We start from the raw sequence: 22,637 nt of genomic DNA on the forward strand, positions 1-22,637 counted from the left end.
GGAGCAGTCTTTCAACGCCTCTCTTTGTCTCTCGCAAGCAAAGTTGACCCACACAACAAAGTAAAGCTATTTTTCAGCTACGAGCCCGACACAGAACCCGCCATATTAGTCAGAAGTCCCTTTACTACGGTTCGGAGCCACGGACTTTCAGTAATACTAATAAATCACACAGCAATAGTACATTCACGTAGTTGTAAAAAGCATGATAATATATTAAGTAATCCAAAGTATTCAGAATACGTTACTCTCATTGAGTAATGTAACGGAATACGTTACAGAATACATTTTGGGGCATGTATTCTGTAATGGAATACATTTTAAAAGTAACCTTCCCAACACTGTGTGTAGTGTAGTCAATAGTTTTGTTGTGTGTGTCAGAACAATGAGGCGACTACTGAATGTTACAGGTGTTACAGGAGTGATACATCTCCTGTTGTCAGGCCTGCAGGTATCACGCCGTTGTTCTCCTTTATCTCATAGTGGACAGAAATTATTTTTTGGAGTGGTACAAATAATTTGTGTGGCATCAAATTTGATGCAGAACACCTGATTGTTCTGTAAATAGTTTGAAATGTTTGTTTAAAAAAACGCCTTGGCTGCATTTTTAGGTAAACAGCTGCAAAAAACTTTGTTGTTTGCATAACTCAGTTACATTTTTGAAGAAGTAACTATATAATTAATTGCCCAACATTGGTCATTATGTACTGTATTTTGCAGACAGAGAGTTACAGGACTCTCTCCCAGACCACAGACTCATACTCATAATACAAGTCACAGCTTTATAAAAAAAAAAAGAAAAAAAGAAAAAAAGAAAGTTGTGTTTTCAAAATTGGAGTTCAAGTTATTTTTACTTCCAATAGTGTTAACATACGGCACAGGTCATGAACAACATTTTTTTTTAATTTTCATTGTAAGTGGGCTAAAGCACTTAATTAAAAGTAGTCTAACATAAATGTAAATGCTGTAATTTGATTATTTTAATAAACCATGTAACTTGGATGGATTCGATGCTGGCGTGACCACAGTGCACACATCTGCTGTTGCTCACAGTGGTCCAAGGGACCGCTCAGGGAGTTTGTGTGTTCGCTCAGACACATGAAAAATTAGAGGGAACATTGCTTATTACTGTACAAAAAATGAGAATTGCAGAAAATGAAGCCCACAGGTGTATTGATAGCCTACCCAGATATCCGGTAGCATCTGGTTTTAAGACAATGAGCAGGAGTGAAAGTTAAAAATAAAAATCTCAGAGGAACAACTGGTGTAAGGTATGGCGAGGTTCAGGAACACTGCTTAAGCAGGTATGAACAGTGCGCAGTGATGCTGATGGGAAGTGAATCAACCAGCTGTTAGGAAGCTAGTCACTTGTTTAGGGATGTTTCCTGCATAATGCTATCTGCACTTACCAGATCCTTCACTGTGAGAAGGATGGTTGGAAGTTTCAAAGCTCTCCCTGCAAGAACTCTGTGCAGAGAGTTTAGCAATTCATAAACAGCAGGTTGATGAATTGCTAACAATAAATTAACAATAACTTCAAAGCATTTGATCTCAAATTATTTAAAATATCATTAGTTACTTTTCTTTTAAATGCTGAATGAAACTGTTGAGTTTAAATTAATTTAAATGTGATTAAGTTCAAAATCATATTCACTGTTGCTGTTTGACTAATAATACATTGGTAAAAGAAAGCCTTTACCCATTACTATATAAGTTGGGGTTAAATTACACTGGACGCACATTGCAAATCTTTCGAAAAATATATATTTTGTTTAATTTGATAGAAGAAATATGTTTTAAAAGTGTTGGGACTGGGCTATGCTTACCACTGTGTAGTATCCACTCTTCCGGATGAGACAGACTGGACTTTTGGCAAAATTAATTTTGTCGTTTTTTGCCTGATATAGATTTCTAGGTACTCAACAGGATATTATTTATATTTTTCATTTCCTGACATGCGTATAGAAGACAAGTCACGTGAAAGGCCTGAACTGCAGACATGCCATTTCAGGGTCCAGACTCTTCTACCATGAAGCTGTTTTAATAGCTGCAGTTTAGCTGCAATTTAGCATTGCCTTGTCTTCCTGAAACATGCAAGTCCTTTCCTGAAATGGAAATCGTCTGGGTGGAAGCAGATGTAGCTCTAAAACCTGTCTATACCTTTAATTACTGGTTGTTCCTTTTCAAATGTGAAAGCTGTCAATTGCAAAAGCACTAATCCATCCCAATACCATCAATACCATCAAAGATGAAAGATTTTAAAACCTCTCTACTTCTCTCTTGGTCCATCTCCTCTTTATTCCAGAGGATCCAACGAATTTCACATTTTGATTTGTATGACCACAGAACAGCTTTCCACTCCTTTGACCAAGAGAAGAAAGTAGCATTTTTGGTTCATGTTTACACTTGTTCTAATTATTAGAGCTATAACTTGCACTAGTAGGTGGCATGGTGGACTGTGGCAGACAGACAGTGATTTCTGCAACTGAACTGTAACTCCCTCCAAGTTGAAAAACGGACACAAGGCGTTCTTGATTTTTACTGGCATTTATTGCACACAGGTGCCACCAACAATGCCGTGAGAACTGTACAAACAACATAAAATAATCAATTTCCACAGTAAATTGTTCTCATAGAGAATAAACAATAAAGCACATTATTAAACGACATAAAAACATTCACAATTTGACCTTTGCAAAATGTTACCTTATTACACCTGACTACCATAAACTCGACAGTTCTGTCACAAACAAACATCTTATTTTTCTAACACAACATATAAAATACAAATTGCATACCTCATTGGCCACATTAACTTGCAGGGGTTAATGAAAACGCATTTTGCAGTGTGCACTCCTTCCCACAGCTGGAAAACTTCATAGCTCTACCACCAAGTGAGAGAGGAAAGCATGCTGCCCTCTACCAAGTCTTCTTCTTCTTCTTCTTTGTGTTTAACGGCGGTTGGCAACCAACCCTCTACCAAGTGTGGTGTGTAACTGAAAATATTGTCAACCCCAAACAACAGACTGAACATTGGTTCCACCCTGAAAACATTCTATAAACCTTTAAATGTGTATTTTTAAACCAACAATGTATACATTAAATCTGATATATTAAAATAAAGTATTTTCAACTTATTTATTATAACTTAAACCATGAAATTATCTTAAACTACATAACTGCTGCTGACGGCAGCCACACTCCCACCAAATCACTAGTGATTTTCAACTGAACCTCGTTGCAAAAGAAAAAATAAGTGTAGATAGTCCCTTGGGTCAAAACATAAATTACAGAGATAGGAGTTCTAAACTACTCAGATTCAAGTAGGGTAACTGTATTGTGGATGGGTCTCTCAAGATACACTGGTTTATTAACTCTTTTTCTTTGGTCATCCAGTGTCGCATCACTGATTAGCAGCTTGAGTTTCTTAATAATTCCATCCTCACTAGGGTACACCTTGGTTACCTTGGCCAACTTCCACTCATTTCTGGGTAGACTATTATCCATCAGCATCACAATGTCATTGATCTTGGCATTTCTCTGTGTTTTGTACCATTTTCCTCTCTGCTGAAGATTCAGCAAGTATTCCCTTTTCCATCTGGTCCAAAATTCATTGGCTAGGTATTGCACCTTGTGCCATCTCTTTCGAAGATAAAGGTCTTCCTTCACAAACTCACCAGGTAGTGGTAAAACCACTGAAGACTTCATGGTCAGGATGTGATTCGGCGTAAGAGGCTGTGGACCAGTGGGATCATTCAGCAGGTGAGTTGTTAAGGGCCTACTATTTATGATTGCCATGACTTCATTAAGGTAGGTACGCAAGGATGAAGTGTCTTTTGGATGAATGATCCAAAATGGATGTCAACACACTTCTAATTGTCCTTATCTGCCTTTCCGAGGCCCCACCCATATGACTGGCAGATGGTGGGTTCATGACAAACTCACAACCTAGTTGTTTTAGGCTTTCTTGGTCCATTTTCTTTACAGATTCCAAGAACTCTCGTCTTGCTCCAACAAAGTTGGTGCCCTGATCTGACTGAAGCTGTCAAACACTTCCACGTATGGCGATAAAGGTTCAAAGAACATTAATAAAGGCATCACTGGTCATGTCATCGAGTAACTCTATATGCACAGCACGAGAGCACAGACATGTGAATAGCAGACTGTAGCGTTTAAGTTCCTTTCTTCCCTCCATAACGTAAAACGGGCCAAAGCAGTCCATTCCACAATAGGCAAAGGGAGGCGATGTTTCAACTCTTTCATGCGGTAAAATCTGCCATTCTTTGTACTTCAGCATTCCTTCTGAATTTCCTACATTTGACACACTTGTAGATGTATGAAGACACTGCGTGACTACATCCTAATAGCCAAATGCCATTTGATCGCAGCTCATTCATAGTCATCCCACGTCCCTGGTGATGAACCTTTTGATGGAAGTGTTCAATCAGTAACTTTGATATGTGGTTTTTGCTCGGCAAGATCACTGGATGTTTGATGTGTGGGTGTAAATCTGCATGCTCCAGCCGACCTCCCACTCTTAACACACCATTTTCATCCAAGAAGGGATTCAGTTTGTGCAGCCTATTTGCACAGTCTCTTGTTATTGTCTCTTTCTTCGATTTCAGATCTTTGATTTCTTTGGAAAACAGTTCGTTTTGGACAGTAGCTATGATGAAAAGCTCTGCCTCTTTCCTCTCCTCAAGACTGGTGACTTCGTTGGTTCTGCACATCAGACCCTTGACCTCTTTGACACATCGCATCAGTCGTGGAATGGCTTTAACTAGCCTTATCCAGTTTGAGAACCTTGAGAAATGATTGAGCAACGAATCTTCTGTGGTCAGTGTCTTATGGACAAAAGTCTTACAAAGTTCTGGATCTTCAGCTCCCAACTCTCTCACCTTAATGTCATCAGTAGGAAGTTTATCCTGCCAGAGAAAATCTGGACCGGTGAACCAGTTGGAAGTAATTAGTCCCTTTGCTGTCAGACCCCGTGATGCATGGTCAGCAGGATTGTTCTCAGAAGTCACATATCTCCATTGGTCTGGATTGGAACCATCTCGGATACGCTGAATGCGATTTGCCAGAAATATGCGAAACCTTCTAGCATCGTTGTTGATGTATCCAAGAACAACCTTCGAATCTGTCCAGAAGAACTCTTGGACTTGAATTTCCAACTCCCTTTTAAGCGGTGACTCGTTCGCACGGCAATAACTGCTGCTGATAGCTCAAGGCTGGGTACTGTGGTGACCTTTGTAGGAGTCACCCTAGCTTTGCCAATAACTAGAGAACAGTGGACTTGGTTTGAAACACTGATTGCTCTCAAGTAAGAACATTCACCGTATCCTTTAACACTCGCATCTGAGAAATGCAGCTCATATCTTTCAACTTTCTCAAAACCTTCTGGGAGATAACAGCGCTGAATTTTGATGCCAGCCAGGTTCTTTAAATCTAACAGCCAAAACTCCCACTGTGGTTTGAGCTCTTCTGACAGTGGCTCATCCCATCCAACCTTGTCTTGATACATCTGTTGGAGTATTTGCTTTCCAACCAGAATAAATGGTGCCACAAAGCCAAGAGGGTCATAGATGGATGCCACAGTTGATAAGACTCCTCTTCTAGAAAGTGGACGCTCATTCACAATCACTCTGAAATGGAACTGGTCTGAAACAATGCACCATTTGATTCCCAGAGCTCTCTCAACTTGGGACTTTGTGACGATTTTGTACTGAATCTGCACGTTCACTCTCTGGAATGGATGCAAGTATCTCATGATTGTTGAAAATGAATTTGTGAATTCGCAGTTTGCCAGCACTGCAGAGTTGCCTTGCTTCCTATACCAACTTGATGGCTTCATCTTTGGTTGCGACACTTGTGAGCCCATCGTCCAGTTTCGTTCAATGAACTGAATGGTTGTTTCACTGTAGTGACCATGTCCTTGGGCGGCAACATGTTTCAACCAAAAGTTTGCACAACCAGGGGAGGAGGCAGCTCAAATAGGTGCACTCGCATGCGATAGACAGATGGTTGAGCCTGGAAGTTTCCATCGTCCCACCAGAGAAATCTCAAGTAGTCCTGGTTCTCTGCTTTGATGTGAAACTGATGGAACATACGCTCAACATCGCACATTATAGCGACTTGTCCCTTGCGAAAGCGGCAGAGAACACCTATCAGGCTGTTCGTTAATTCTGGTCCAGTGAGAAGGTAGTCATTTAATGTCACGCCTTCAAATCTTGCTGAGCAGTCGAACACAACCCATATTTTTCCTGGCTTGTGTGGGTGATACACTCCGTGATGAGGAATGTACCACACAGGACTGTTGTTAATTTCTCCTCTTGAGACCTTTTCTGCATCCCCATTTGTTATGATTTAACTCATAAAGGTTGTGTAGTCCTTTTGGTATTGTTTGTCTTTTTTGAATCTTCCTTTCAAGCATCGGAGCCTGTGAACTGCACATGCCTTATTGTCTGGGAGATTTGGTCGATCTTTCTTGAAGGGAAGCGGCATTTCACAGTGACCATCTGCTTTAATTTTGATTCCTTCTTCCATTATGGTTAGGAAACGCAAATCTTCCTGAGATAAATTAGCATCCTCCACTCTTCTCTCACTGAAGTGATACTCAAGCATCCTCAGCACATCTGGTGGCGAAATTAACTCCTTAACTTGGGTTCGACATATGTATTTCACTTCATTTGTGAGCTTCTTAGATGTCTGGAGATGAGGTTTCACCGACTTCATGACAATCTTGTGGCTGCTTCCTATGGAATCACCATAGTTGACACATGGGCTAACACAACCGACTATGCTCCATCCAAGATATCTTTTGAGCAAATGGCTCATTGTCTTTACCTGGGACAACCTCTTGGGGTAGCAAAGCCTGTGGGCAGTTGTATCCTATGAGAAGCCCTACATCACACTCAATCAATGGAGCAATCTCCTCAGCAAGATGCTCTAGGTGTGGCCAAGCTCTTGCCATTTTTGGTGTAGGAATGTGACTTAGATTGGCAGGGATGAACTCTCTTGAATAGGTTACAGGGAGAGAAATCTTCTTTGATGAATAGAAACCTCTCACCTGCAGTCCAACTAACCTCTGACTTGGGATGATTGTATTTCTGGATGAAAGTGTGGAGACTTTTTAACTGCACAGCCTCCCCTTTAGTTTCCAGATTTTCTGCCTTATCTTGCATGACGAATGTGGTATCGCTTTGGTTGTCAAGTAGTGCATATACGAGAATTTCATTCCCTGGGTTACTTAATGTAGATAACCAAACTGGGACAACTGTAGAGGAGTACATGCTGTCCATGCCTTGCACTACTCTGTTTGATGTAGCTTCATTTGATGGTTCAGGGGTGTGTTTGCTCTCTGTTCTTTCCGTTGACTTAGCATATTTTGAGTTTTTTACACTCTCCCCATGCTCATCACTGCTTTTCTCTCTTCTGGTTGCTCTTTCGCGATCTTCATGTAAACATGTTGGGTGTTTTTCCTTACATGTTTCACAAAGACTCCTTCTTTTGCAGGTCCTTGAATGATGTCCTGGTTGTAAACATCCAAAGCACAACTTCTTTGTCTGGACAAATTTAATGCGTTCTTCAACTGTTTTTTCCTTGAATTTCCAGCATGTCTGAATACCATGATTGCATTTTTCACAGAAGGTGCATCTCTTGGGTTCTGCGTTCTCTTCAGAGTTGCTCACAAGCACCTTTACACCAATGTTTCGTGCCTTTGTTGTCTTTATTTTTTCACCATCACTGGACTTCAAGGCATGAAGAGAAGTTACTGGATTGCAAGCTATTTTTGCTTCCTTTGTGATGAATTCCACAAACTGACTGAATGTAGGAAACACATTACAAGTTTCCTCTACCTCAATCACCTTCCTATTCCAACTGGCCACCAGCCAATCTGGCAGTTTTGTTAGAAGTTTTTGACTTTCATCACAGTCGTTCAATACTTCCAGACTCTTAATCTGGGACATTGCAGCCTGGCAGCCTCTAAGGAAGTCTGAAAAATCCCTCAGCTCAACACTGTCTTTGGGTCCGATTTTGGGCCATGCTGCAAGCTTATCCTGGAAAGCTTTAACTATCACAAATGAGCTTCCAAATCTTTCTTTCAGGATATCCCATGTTGAGTCGTAAGCTGCATCTGTTCCTAATAGGAAATAACTTTTGATGGCCCTTTTTGCAGGTCCACCAACGTATTTACAAAGGTAATAGGCCTTTTCATTTACTGGAATGTTTTTCCTACCTATTAGGGTTTGAAATGACATCTTCCAATCGCTGTTTCTCAGTGGGTCTCCCATGAAGACAGAAGGTTCATAAACTTGGAGCCGTGCCTTTGCCGCACTTAGCTTCTTAACAGTCTGTAAGCACTCTGTTTGTCTGCACTTCTCTTCCAGTGCTTTCTTTCTTGCCACATTTTCTTCCTCTTGTAATGCAATCCTCTTTCTATCTTCTTCTTCAAGGCTTTCAAGTTCTTGTTGTTCACATTCTATCTCCTACAGGACCTTTAGTGCAGCTTGTGTGGCAGCCAGCTCTGCTACAGCCTCTTGTCTCTTAATGGAGGAAAGGCTTGACTTTCGCGACTTTATGCTGGAACTGCTTGCAGAGCTTAAACTTCTTTGAGAGCCCTTACTTGTGCCTTGAGAAGCTGAAGATGAAAACACTGAGCTAGACTCAGGCCAGACTAAATCCTCTGTCTGAACATCTTCATTATCTTTATTATGAAGACAAGTGGTTGCATAGTCCAAGATTATTTTAGATACCGCGTCACAGGTGTCAACTCTACGACGGATCTCACTGTCTGGGGAAGCACATTTGCGCAAATCTTCATATGCGTGTTTCACATCTGCTGATGCACAACTTAACTTGCACATCAAATCCTTCACAACCTCAAAAGAGGGGGCTCCCTTCATCATTTTCTTAGCTTGCTTGGCAGTTGCTTTCCATTCATCATAAGTTATAGTGAAACGATGCTGAAGTTTTTTTGACTTATCATCATGCAGTTCCTGAGCCTTTTCAGTAAGCTTTCGAGTTCTCTGACTTCTTCATGGCTCCTCTTCACGTGACTGCTGTACATTTGTGGCACTACTATCCTCAAGTAAGTCGTCATTCTTAGTTTCATATTCAGTCATTTGATCCATTCTGCAATGTTTACTTATTACTTGGCACAAAATAAATTATAGCTATACCTTTAACAGACATGCGGTTTAACAATGGACCAGCTCAATTGCCTGAAATATTAATAGCTACAAGCTTAACCTTCCCTTTAGATGAACTTATCCAAAACATTAAGAATGGATAATACCTTTAAGATTTTACAACACCTTAAACCTTAATAAAATATTTGAATGAATACCATCTTGAGTCGTATAAATATGGTGAACTGTGTTCCTAAAACCAACAACACATACGACACGGCACTTAATTCTACAACACTTCTAGCATCCAAAAAACACAAATAGGTAAAATGACTTCACCTATAAAAAATCTTAATTGGACAGAACCATGAACTTACAAAGGAAATATGCAGAGCACCAGATTACTTAAAGTTTCAGTTCTTACAGTGTTCCTTTGAAGCAATTAACAAAGTTGATCCACTTCCTAACATTTAACTTGTTTAAATGTATCACTTGACGGATCATCCATGTAAAACTTCAACTGCTTGCTGCTTAGGTTACTGGCGTATGCACAGTCTTATCTGTCTGATGCTAGAGTGCGATGAATCTTCAGATTTCTTCTTGCTCAGTGGATGACAGGCACAGCTCCTCGTCTCCTCGCCTCATGTCGAGAAGACTGAGTTCTCACTGTAATTCCCTCCAAGTTGAAAAACGGACACAAGGCGTTCTTGATTTTTACTGGCATTTATTGCACACAGGTGCCACCAACAATGCCGTGAGAACTGTACAAACAACAAAAAATAATCAATTTCGACAGTAAATTGTTCTCATGGAGAATAAACAATAAAGCACATTATTAAACGACATAAAAACATTCACAATTTGACCTTTACAAAATGTTAACATATTACACCTGACTACCATAAACTCGACAGTTCTGTCACAAACAAACATCTTATTTTTCTACCACGACATATAAAATACAAATTGCATACCTCATTGGACGCATTAACTTGCAGGGGTTAATGAAAACGCATCTTGCAGTGTGCACTCCTTCCCACAGCTGGAAAACGTCTTTGCACGCGTCTACATAGCTCTACCACCAAGTGAGAAAGGAAAGCATGCTGCCATCTACCAAGTGTGGCATGTAACTGAAAATATTGTCAACCCCAAACAACAGACTGAACATTGGTTCCACCCTGGAAACATTCTACAAACCTTTAAATGTGTATTTTTAAACCAACTATGTATACATTAAATCTGATATATTAAAATAAAGTATTTTTTAACTTATTTATTATAACTTAAACCATGAAATTATCTTAAACTGCGTAACTGCTGCTGACGGCAGCCACATGAACCTTTCAGAGATTTCCATGACAGAATCATACATCATACCTTTTTTAATGTTGGTGTCACCTGAGGGCCCAACGGTTATGGGGATTCTTTTTCTCTGAAGCTTTTTTTCCAATGTTTTTGCAATTTAACATGTGGAACATTTTTTCTGAAATGGTTCCACACATTGTTTTGGGCAAACTCTTACATGAGGAAAAATCTAACACAGAACAGATAGCATCTTTTTGGTTTCAAACACCTGATCCTCCACACAGTCGTGATTTGTAAAGTACTCCATATCATTAAGGACAGCTGGTAGATTCTTCAGTTTCATTGCAGCAGTAGCCAACACTTACTGCTTAACCCTTAGATGCACCCCACGGGTTGTTTTTCTTCAAAATCTTTAAAATGAAAAGTTGTAATATATTCATATTGAAGGTATTCCTCATTAAATATGTTTGTAACATGAGGCCATTTGCGTTTTTATTTATTTTTTCAATAATTAAAAAAAATGCAGTATTTGTATCACTACCCAACTCTTCCACAAGAGGGATCAAAAATGACCCCAAGCAGTTCCTATGGAATCTTCTATGAACCTTTAATTCTTAGCAACTCTGACTGTCCCACTTACACTTCTGATGGATCAGGAATTCATTTTTAGACAGTAACAAACGATTTATACTTTTCTGTGCATTTCAAACATTGTCCTTTCTGATGTTTATTTTTAATATCTAAAGTAACATGGCTGCTATGAGGCCAGCTAGGATCCCTGTGAACCTTGCCCTACAAATGATTCAGGACGGATGGGATGAAGAGCCCATCAGAGGCACTGACTCAGAATCTGACATCTTAGATATAGAGGACCCAGACTATTGTCTCCACCACTGAATAAGGCAGTCAGACACAGAGGAGTCCTCTGGTGAGTCCTCTGAAGAGGAAATGGATATTGTGTCTAACAGAATGAGCCCCTCTTCCTGCTCAATATTCTGAATAGTCAGCCAGGGCTTGCACCTGGGTTTAGTATGATCAAGATGGCGGCGCGCACAGGTGCAGAGGCTCTTAGCTCTCCAGTTTGGTGCTCGTTTTTACTTTTACTTTTACTGTGTATTCTGAATGTTTGCAACGCCGCCATCTCTTACAGTCGCCAGAACCTAATTGACCTAGGTTTCAAATATAGTTTGTCTGTTTCTGGCGACTATCAGCGAACACACAACATCCTGGAGGAGATAGCGAGACCGCCAGGGTCACCGTGGATGGTCTGCCCGCCCAGCAAGCGTAGAAGGTGACGGAGGGAGAGAAAGCAGAAGAGGGGATGCCGGTCGGGCTCAGATGCTAGTCTACGCAAACAACCACACCGGCCAGCACTTCCGGGCCTTTTCCTATCGAACGCCAGATCCATCACCCACAAATTGGACGAATTGGAGTTACAGATAGCCACCACGAGCTTTGCACGTAACTGCAGCATTATTCTTATTACGGAGTCGTGGCTTCACCCGCTGATTCCCGACGCTGCAGTTGAGTTAACAGGCCGCACGCTACACCGGCATGACAGAAACAGCAACTCAGGTAAAAGCAGAGGAGGGGGGCTATGTGTTTACATGCATAACAAGTGGTGTTGTAACAGCAGGATCATTCACACACACTGCTCTCCTGATTTGGAGGTTCTGGCAGTCTCGTGCAGACCTTTTTGGAGTTTACAGTAGTTATTGTGATAGCTGTTTATATACCGCCGGATGCTAACGTCGGCACGGCTCTCAGCCTCTTGCTCAACACCATAAACAAACAACAGCTTGCCCACCCCGATGGGGTTTTTATTGTCGCCGGCGACTTTAACAAAGCGTGCCTAAAGACTGTGCTTCCTAAATTTGTCCAGTTTGTGGACTTTGCTACGAGAGGAGAACACACTTTGGACCATGTCTATTCAAACATCAGGCATGCTTTCAGAGCGACACCCCTCCCCCACCTGGCTGGATCTGACCACCTCTGCATGTCCCTCACCCCCACCTACACCCCCTGCTGAGAAAAACAAAGCCCCAGACAAAGACAATAAAAACCTGGCCTGAAGGAGCCCTCTCTCAACTGCAGGACTGCTTCTCAACAACTGAATGGGATTTATTCTCCAGCCACAACCTCCAGGAGTACACGGACACTGTGTACTCCTGAAGATCACTTTGCTGATAACGACCCCAGGAAAATGTGGCAGGGGATCAATCACATTACCAACTACAGAAGCAATAACCAGGCGACATCTAGGACTGATGCCTCGCTGGCTGAGGAGCTAAACCGTTTCTTCGCCTGCTTTGAGACGACCAGGCCCTCAGCTGTCACATCACTTCCACCTGCCTCCAGCACCGGCACACTAACACTTAGGGAGCATCAAGTGAGGTGTGTTCTAAGGTCAGTGAATCCCAGGAAGGCGGCAGGTCCTGATGGAATACATGGAAAGGTTCTCAGAGCATGTGCTGACGAACTGACCAGAGTCTTCACTAAAATCTTCAACCTTTCCTTGACATTAAACACCGTCCCGCCCTGCCTCAAAACCTCCACCATCATCCCCATCGCCAAGAAGACAGCTGTGGTCAGCCCAAATGACTACAGGCCTGTTGCACTTACGCCTGTAGTAATGAAGTGCTTTGAGAGACTGGTCTGTCAGCACATCAGGGCCGGTCTGCCTTCCACTCTGGACCCCCACCAATTTGCCTACAGGACAAATCGATCCACCGAGGACGCTATCACCATAGCACTCCACACTGCGCTGAGTCACCTGGAGCACCGAGGAAGCTATGTGAGAATGCTCTTTCTGGACTTTAGCTCAGCATTCAATCATATCATCCCGGAGATCCTAGTCCAGAAACTGTCTCACCTGGGACTCTCCACCCCCATCTGCCTCTGGATCAAAGACTTCCTGACAAATAGACCACAGTCTGTCAGACTCGGCCCCCACCTGTCCAGCACCATCACACTCAGCACCGGGTCTCCACAAGGATGTGTTCTGAGTCCCCTCCTGTATACGCTCTACACATCCGACTGCTCCCCTATCCATCTCTCAAACACCATCATAAAGTTCGCGGATGACACCACAGTGGTTGGACTCATCTCAAGGGGGGATGAGTCGGACTACAGAGATGAGGTCAACAGACTGACTGAGTGGTGTTCAGTCAACAACCTCCAACTGAACACCACGAAAACTAAAGAACTCATCTTGGACTTCAGGAAGGGCAGAGCAGACCCGGCCCCACTTTACATTCATGGGAACTGTGTGGAGAGGGTACACTCCATGAGGTTTCTGGGCGTGCTGATCTCTGACGATCTCTCCTGGACTGCAAATACCACAGCGGTGGTAAAAAAGGCCCAGCAGCGTCTCCACTTTCTGAGAGTGCTCAGGAGGAACAACCTGGAGGAAAGGCTGCTGGTGACATTCTACAGAGCCACCATAGAGAGCATCCTAACGTACGGTATAACATCATGGTATGCAGGGTGCTCAGCTGCAGACAGGAAAGTACTGCAGAGGGTCATCAACACAGCCCAGAAGATCACTGGCTGCTCTCTGCCCAGCCTGGAGGTCATTGCAAACTCTCGGTACCTCAGCAGAGCTGGCAATATCATCAAGGACAACTCTCACCCCAGCAATCAACTGTTTGAACTATTACCGTCAGGCCGACGGTACAGGTCACATAAAACCAGGACAAACAGATTCAGGGATAGCTTTTTCCCCAGAGCTATCACCGTAGTAAATAAGCACAAAAACAATTGAACCTGCTCAGCTATACCATACTGCCACTGCCATTATATTATATTATATTATATTATATTATATTATATTATATTATATTATATTATATTATATTATTCATACTGTCATTATATTAATGCTGCTATCCTGTATATATCGTACTTACTATTGTTTGAGTACTTACGATTGTTTTACTGTACTTTTATATATATATTTTTTATATTTATATTTATTATTGCATTTTGCACCAAGGGAGTGGCACTCCAATTTCGCTGTACTCTGTACAATGACAATAAAGGCTATTCAGTACTGTCTCCCCAATAGATGCATGGAAGATGTTCATGTCTGATAATATAATAGAGGAGGTGCTGACATGCACAAACATGGAGGCACGAAGAGTAGCCAGAGACAGGGGAAAAGAGTGGAAAAATGTAATCTAACATAAGCTCATGGCCTTCATTTGATTAACCATTCTTGCAGGAAGTGAGAAGAACTGGGATGTATCATTCGGTGTGTTTTTTGGGAGTCCTCTGCACTCTTCCACACTCATGGAAGAAAGTAGGTATTGGTAGGTTGTGCATCCAAGGGTTAAGGACAGAGGCATCAAAAGCATCAAAGTGGCTATTCTTCCCTTGTCTTTTTAAAGATAAAACTCATTGCTACAGCCACGGAAAATACAAAATTCACCCTTTAGACCTGCTTTTTTTTGTTTGTTTCTGTCTCTATGTTTATGTATGTACGTATGTTCTGTCACTAGTTAGCTTACATAAATCAATGTAGGAGTATTAACAACAATGCCATTTTATGTATTTGGACAAGATGGCACTACATTTACTCTAAAACTGTAACTTAAAGAATTTTAATTTTAAATCCAGCTTCATGCACAGTGTTAAATGTGTAACAGTTGTGTAACAGGTGTCAGTGGTATAAATTAGACTTAGTACATGTAGTGTTTCATGTACTCCACGTACATGGTAATTTTACAGTAATTCACTTGAAACAGTTTCTTGTGAAATTTTATGTTCAAAATAAGTAACATTTGCCAAACACTCTTTTCTTTTTCACAGTGAAGTTGCAGCACCTTCTATGCAAAGTTACAATCGTTTATTTTGCTGACACTATTTGAGTGTGAACATTTTATGCCAGTTATATAAGGAATATAAAGTGCAAGGCAACATTGCAGATTTAAGACATTCGAGACATTTAAGCAGCGTAAATCTTGAAAAACACAGTTTGGCAATGAAGTGAGCAAACAAGCACCAACACTATCCTTTGAGGGAATGGTTCATTATCACTAGTGACAAACATGAAAAGCAAATGGTAAGAAGCGAGTCTGAAATGCTACTCTGCAGGAAAAACATTTAAGATTCTGAGTGCCAGCAACAATTTCTTTGGCTGCCCAAAGATCTCCCCACATAGTATTTCTTTTCTTTAGTGCTAGTCAGAGAAACGTCAAATAAGATAATCCATTACTTTCCCCACTGACTAGAGCACATACACACACAAAGGCAATATACCAGGTTGACTGGCTGTTGATGCCAGTTTATTACTTCTAATTCTATTTACCACTATTCTTGCAACTGTGCACCAGCTCACAGTGGGTTGTAAAGAGTTTCTTTCTGATATGGGGGGAGTTTCAAATCACATAACAGAGTGACTTTTTATATTTACATTTTACTTACTATTTGCTTTAATTTCCTCTTGATAAAATAAAAGATATGTTTTGAAATGCAACATAATTTGTATTTCTTAAAACTTTTAAAACTAAATTGAATATACAGTCTGTGTTAATCACACCAGTCCACACTGTAGTTATTCTAATAGGGTTTAACTGATTTAATTTAATTGCCTTAGGGCAACTGTAGTTGTGATTTGGTGTTATACAAATAAAACTGGATTGAATTGAATATGACTTAAGATTTAGTTCATAACAAAACCAGGTTTTGCTGGCTCTAGACAACTGTAAAAGAAAGAGCAACAGCTTGGCTGTAAGCATTCATTTATGCTGGAGGCTGAACATCTGATCCTATAGAGAAGCAGCACATGACTTACAAAAGCAGCTGGAAGCGCAATTAGAACATAGATCACACAAAGATACACATACGTAGTGGCACACAGAGCATCTTAGGTGGTATTTTTGCTGTGAGGAGCCAACAATCCAAACAAGCCAAACAATCAAAAAACGAGCTGTGGCCTCTAGCCAAGTAATACTTTGATTGGAGTTCATTCTTGTCAGGCCACAGACTGTGCAGTTTCATCTCCTTAAATCCACCACTTTGAAAAGAAGAAAGGGTCGCGGCCTATAATTAATCTTAAACCCTGTTGTGGAAAGTGTATGTTAATAAAAACAGCTACAGATTAATTTCCATCTAGAGATAAATAGCTGTTCTACATATAGAAGCAAATTCATGTGAAACAAGAATTGGGAGTGTTGTGTGGGAATCTCAAGTGTATCTGAGTGTGTGGGGAGTTGGTTTAGACACCTTTACACTGAGGTAATGAGTTGCTTCACATGTTTGTTTTGAGAAACTTTTAAATGAAGTTTGACAACTTTAATGTTAATAGAGATCAATATAAATGTTCTAGTTTTGGACAAAAAGAAAAGTATAGTAACAAATTCATGATTCAAAATAATAACAAAATAATTTTTTATGCCACCATGAGTTTACAAATCAACTGGAATCCAAAAAGTTCTGGATGGGGTACTCTATCACAGGATTTACACACAGTAATCAGCTGAAACAATAAAATAAAAATAAACCATGGCTTACCCCTTGGTGAATGATGCTTCCAAATTATGTTGGCATCAGGTCGACCAACTGCCAGGCACACAAGATTGACGTTGCTGCCTTCATTCACCGTGACATCCTTTGATATGTTAGTGATCCTGGCAGGTACTGAGGGTAGAAAGAAGAATCATGATTGATGTTTTTACTCTAATTAATGACAAATAAGCGAAGTACTTGCTATTGCATGCGGTCAGACCCATGATGAGGTTAAAAATAACCCCAGGGATGGGGACTCAATTAGCATGAAATTAGCTGACAAATCTCTCAATTCTCTGGCTCGGTGTGATGTTATACATGATTGATTTTCTTCATCATGTATCTATGCCACATTGCTCATTAGACAAGCATCAGACTAATTTGAAGTACGACAGGATTTTAACTTTCACCAAGGAAATTTGATTTGTGTGTGTGGCAGGCTCATTGATTGAGTATGCTCTGTAAGAGGATGACCTCAAGTCAAGGGTTAGACGTTACTGTCCTTCATTGTAATTTAACTCTCTCATATTGACTTGAACTTTAAAACCACATTAGCCCAAAGTGCTGGGTTGACATTCATAGAAGAAAAGGATAGATGAGAATGGGCATGTGCCTTAAATGATCATAAATAATTTCATATCAAGAAAACAAAAATACAACAGTACAAACCTCGTCTGTGAAGGTTCTCAGTGATCCAGGTCATCGTAGTCTAAGGAGCCTGGAAAGAAAAGCATCTGGACTTCTTTAAGTTGCTTGAAGACGTTTCACCTCTCATCCGAGAAGCTTCTTCCGCTTCTTCCGTTCTTCCCTAGAATGGAAGAAGCTTCTCGGATGAGAGGTGAAAGGTCTTCAAGCAACTTAAAGAAGTCCAGACGCTTTTCTTTCCAAGCTCCTTAGAGTACAAACCTGGCCACATTTATAGTATTAGGAAATAATGCTACTGTGTTGTGAAAAAGTGTTTGCCCCTTTCCTGATTTCCTATATTTTTGTCAGACTTAAATGTGATTATTAAGCAAATTTAAATATTAGACAAAGATAACAATTAAGGAGAAAGAAATTGAAACATAATTGGCCCTGTGTGAAAAAGTGATTGTCCCCTAACTCTAAAATTGCGACTTCTGAGTTATTCAGGAATGCACTAATAGAATGACAGAAGGAGCGAGGTGTTGCACCAAGGATGAATATAAGAAAAATGTTTTTTAATCACGCAAAGCTACTATTGAACACTCCAAGAAAAATATGATGTTAGAAATAACTATTATAGGACTTATTTCACTGGACTATAAAGTGATCCATTTTATTAGCTATTTGCAGGTATGGTAATGTTTTAGTCCTCATGTCCTCACCTGCTGCTTCTCTTTTTGTTTGTTGTTGCTCATTGTCCCTGCCTTCCCTCTTTGTATGTTTATGTGCGTGTGTGTGTGTGTGTGCCCATGTTCACGCCTTCATACGAACATGGGGCCTTGACAGTTTTCCACTCTGAAGCCAGCCACACCTGACAATGATCACATGATTGTAGCTCATCACTAGAGACCTACTCGTGTAACTGTGTCTTGGCAAGTAAGGAGACCCATGTGGAGGGAGCCATGTGTGTTTTTGTGAATATTGCTGTGGAAGCTGCGGAGAAAGAAGCTTTTGGAAGAGGATTCACTGTACTGGAAGCTGGGAAGTCACTGCTGAGAAGATTGCATTTATTAGAACTGTTTTACACTCTAAATAAATTCACTGTCTTCATTCTGGAAGTCCCGCATTTGGGTCCTATTTTCCTGACAGATTTGACAGAATGATCCAGCCAGAATGGACCCAGTGGATTCGAGCCCTGTCAAGCGTATGCTAACGATACAGGAAGACCGACTGGATGGACACAAAAAAATATTACAACACATTTCCAAGGAGCAGAGATCAATGCAACCACACTTTGCGGAGATGCTTAAAATGCTTGAGTCTGGTTTATTCATTATGTTCTCAGTGTATTTTATATTTTCTAGTTTAGTTTGCTTACACACTGGAGTTTATTCAGTATTTCTAGTTTAGGTTGTCTTGGGTGTTGGTCCAGTTCATGTCTTTTTATCATGTCTGTGTCTTTCCCTCAGCATTCTCCTAGTTAGGTCAGTCTTGTCTTGATGTTTGTCTAGTTGCCCGTTTCTCCAGTCATGGGCCCCATTTCTCCTCCCTCTGTTTCCTGGGTTTCGTCTGTCTGCGTGCCACTATTTCCTCTTTCAGTTTGACAGTCTCTTGTCCTATGTTTCATGTTCAGCTGTGCCTCCCCTGTCTTGTTAGTTTATGCTCAGTCTGTTTCCTCCTGTGGTTTGTTCCCTCATTTGCCCTTGTGTATATTTATGCCAGCGTCGCCCTCTGTCCTGTGCCGCAATCTCCCTCATTCATGGCTGTGTGTTCTGTTCATTAGTTTAGTTCCGATGTTTTCCCAGTTTTGTTTTTGTATTAGGACATCCATCAAAAAAGCAGTGTTTGAGTTGTTCTGCCTATTGAGTCTGCATTTTGGGTCCAATCCCCTTCTCTCATGACATTGAGTGTACCAAAAAAAGACCAACAGAATCAGAAAGACCAACACAAGGAGTTTCTTGATCACATGTAGTTTAAAGATGTAGTGTAAAACCAAGGGGTGTCTTAGTACTAAAGTCTACAGACAAACCACATCAGATTATTTTTTAGTCTATGCTCCAACCTGTGACCACATCTTTTGAGTAAGGACGGTGTATGTATGGTGTGGTATGGTGGCTAAACTTAACTTAGAGACAAGCTGAAGAGTAAGAAAAGGGATCGGGTTAAGATCCAAAGGTAACATGAATAACATGACTTCTTTATTTGGCTGGCTGATGAGGTTGATAGTATTTTAACAGAAAATTGTTTTTCAGTGTTGTTACTGTCCTTTGTAAAGGTAATAATTTGTGCCACCTTGTATTTTGTTATCTCCTTGTCATGTCAAAAATTCATCAGGCATTGGTTGAGTAGTTGTCAAACAGCTAACAGATCTCAGATGTCAGTTTTTGTGAAGATGCGTGTGTGCCAACCAAGACCTTTTGCATTTATAACAACAATAAACCATGGTCCACTCCTAAACTCCAACATATTCGTAAGGCCAAGGAGGATGCCTACAGAAGTGGTGAAATATGGTATCTAACCAGATACTCACTCTGGATGGCATTACCTTGGTCTCCAGTAACACTTTATCTTGGAGTTATTTTTGACCAACAAATATTTAGGACTGCTTTCTTCCATTTGCACGATATCTCTAAAATTAGAAATATCCTCTCTGAATGACGCTGAAAAGCTAGTTCATGCATTTATTACTTCTAGGCTCAACTATTGCAATTCATTATTATCAGGATGTCGTAAAAACTCCACGAAAAGCCTTAAGTTAATCTAAAATGTACTGACTGAAACTAGAAAGAGAAAGCATATTTCTCCTATATTGGCTTTCCTTCACTGAGTCCCTGTTAAATCCAGAATTGAATTCTGCTGCTCACATACAAGGTCTTTAATAATTAGGTCCCATCTTTTCTTAATGACCTCATTGTATCATATCACCCCATTAGAGCACTTTGCTCTCGCACTGCAGGCTTACTTGTTGTCCCTAGAGTATGTAAAAGTAGAATGGGAGGGAGAGCCTTTAAGTTTTCAGGCCCCTCTTCTATGGAACCAGATTCCAGTTTGGATTCAGGAGACAGATACTATATCTACTTTTAAGATTGTTTTGCTAAAGCATATAGTTAGGGATGGATCAGGTGAACCTGAATCCTTTCTTAGTTATGTTGCAGTAGGTGTATGCTGCATGATACTCAAGGCATCAGGGGAATCCATGATGCCTTGAGTATTTCTCCTTCAGCCAAGTTTCTCAATCACTATCTGTTAATAGACCTCTATGCATTGAATCATACTTGTTATTCATTTCTGGCTATCTTCCGCAGCATGTCTTTTATCCTGTCTTCCTTCTCTCTCCCCAACTGGTGGTGGCAGAGGTTTGTTCCTGTTAAAAGGGAGTTTTTCCTTCCCACTCTCGCCAAAGTGCTTGCTTATAGGGGGCTATATGATTGTTAGGTTTTTCTCTGTATGTATATTCGTAGGGTCTACCTTAAAATATAGAGCGCCTTGAGGCGACTGTTATTGTGATTTGGTCTACGAATAAAACTGAAAAAATTGAATTGATGTCATGTGTGAGATGCAGGACGCACATAGAGAATCAAAGACAGCAACAAACAAACTCCTTGGATTTTGTAGTACTGATTTCAGATGCATTTAAAGGGCTCATTCATTCTGAAATACAGCACCTTTGTGGCTTCTGCTTTTATGAAACTTCTAGGTAAAACAAGACAATTAGAAATATTTAAGTGAAATCAAACATTTGATTTATTCCAGATGTAAATAGATAGTGTGAAGAAAATAAAGGAAACATAGCGCCTCTACTCAGAGTTGTTTTAGGATGACTCTGAACCTTTGACATATGCCAACATCAAAGCCTCTGCTCCTGTGCTAACAGTTACCAAATCTATAATAGATGCTAACTCTTCCGTCATAGCAAATTATTATGCAACTCTAACATAAAAGGAATCACTGTCACTGAGTTTTCTAATCTGCCATCTTATCTCAGAGCAATAGACATCCATGACAGTTAACTTTGTCAGATTTAGTGTCTTGTCAGGGGTCGTTGTTAATTCAGAGGCACACCCAGCTCCAAGGGAAGGAAGCAGAAAGAGATCCAAACCTTCGAGTATGAGAAATGTGATGAAACACAAAGGCAGAGGCTGTGGGTGGGGGGCTACTCATGCTCCGGTGAAGTGGAAAAAAACTAAGTTTGTTTTGCTGCTGATTGGTAGAAGGCACAACACCTGCTTCCACAGTACCAGCTTTCTCAGTTCAAAGGCAAATTTTCATATGGGACCCATTGTATGTTATGTTCCCGGATCCAGTCTAAAGTAATAATAGTAGGACTGAAGTGAAACCAAATGAAAGAGCATGATGCATAGTGTAAATATATTATCTTGTGATCAGCACTACAAGCACGTTGACTGAGATAGCTCCTTACAAGTACAGACTTTCATTCATATGTTCATTTTATTGAATATGGGTGGCTAGCAGTGCTGGTGTTGTACCTCTTTTAGTATTTCCTGGTTAATGCATTTTTATAATCTAATAACATAATGTGGAGCTCTTTAAATTGTGACACAGCTGTGCCCACTTTTACACTGTCTATGAAAAGGCAGCACCTTAGTGTAATTATTGTACAATCCAGCATGAATAAACAGGATGAGAAGGGCTAACCAGCAATGATGGGAACTGATAGGAATTTAGTGATTCAGATTCTATTATCAATATCACCTATCAATTGGATTCCTTACTAGTTCTCTTATTGATTCTCATTGGGTTCTCACTGGCTCCACTTTGAGAGTCACCACCATTGCTAAGCAGCATATTAAACAGATTACATTTATGCAAATTAAATGCTGTGTGGTCAAATGTGCAAGTTGGAGGTATTTCCACTTATTGTAGTGATCATTATTGGAGTTATTACTAAAAATAGTAATGTGTTACATGTATTGCATACAACATTTTTCTGAAAAACAATGCAGTACATTACTTAATTACTTGTAGGACAAAGCAATTTGTTATAGTGCACATTACATTACTTTCACATTTCTCTGTAAAATGACCTGAAACATGTTGTCTAGCAATCATCAT

General features: G+C 40.4%; 1 protein-coding gene across 1 annotated transcript in view; it reads right to left on the reverse strand.

Moving 5' to 3' along the window:
- Nucleotides 1-22,637, reverse strand: part of opcml (opioid binding protein/cell adhesion molecule-like) — a 388,855-nt gene that overhangs the window by 65,979 nt on the left and 300,239 nt on the right. The window contains exon 4 of the mRNA XM_063486143.1: nucleotides 16,947-17,072. Within this exon, the coding sequence (XP_063342213.1) occupies nucleotides 16,947-17,072 (126 nt within the window). The remainder of the gene's footprint in view (nucleotides 1-16,946; nucleotides 17,073-22,637) is intronic.

This window comes from Pelmatolapia mariae, linkage group LG10_11, assembly GCF_036321145.2.
Source record: "Pelmatolapia mariae isolate MD_Pm_ZW linkage group LG10_11, Pm_UMD_F_2, whole genome shotgun sequence".
NCBI lineage: Eukaryota > Metazoa > Chordata > Actinopteri > Cichliformes > Cichlidae > Pelmatolapia > Pelmatolapia mariae.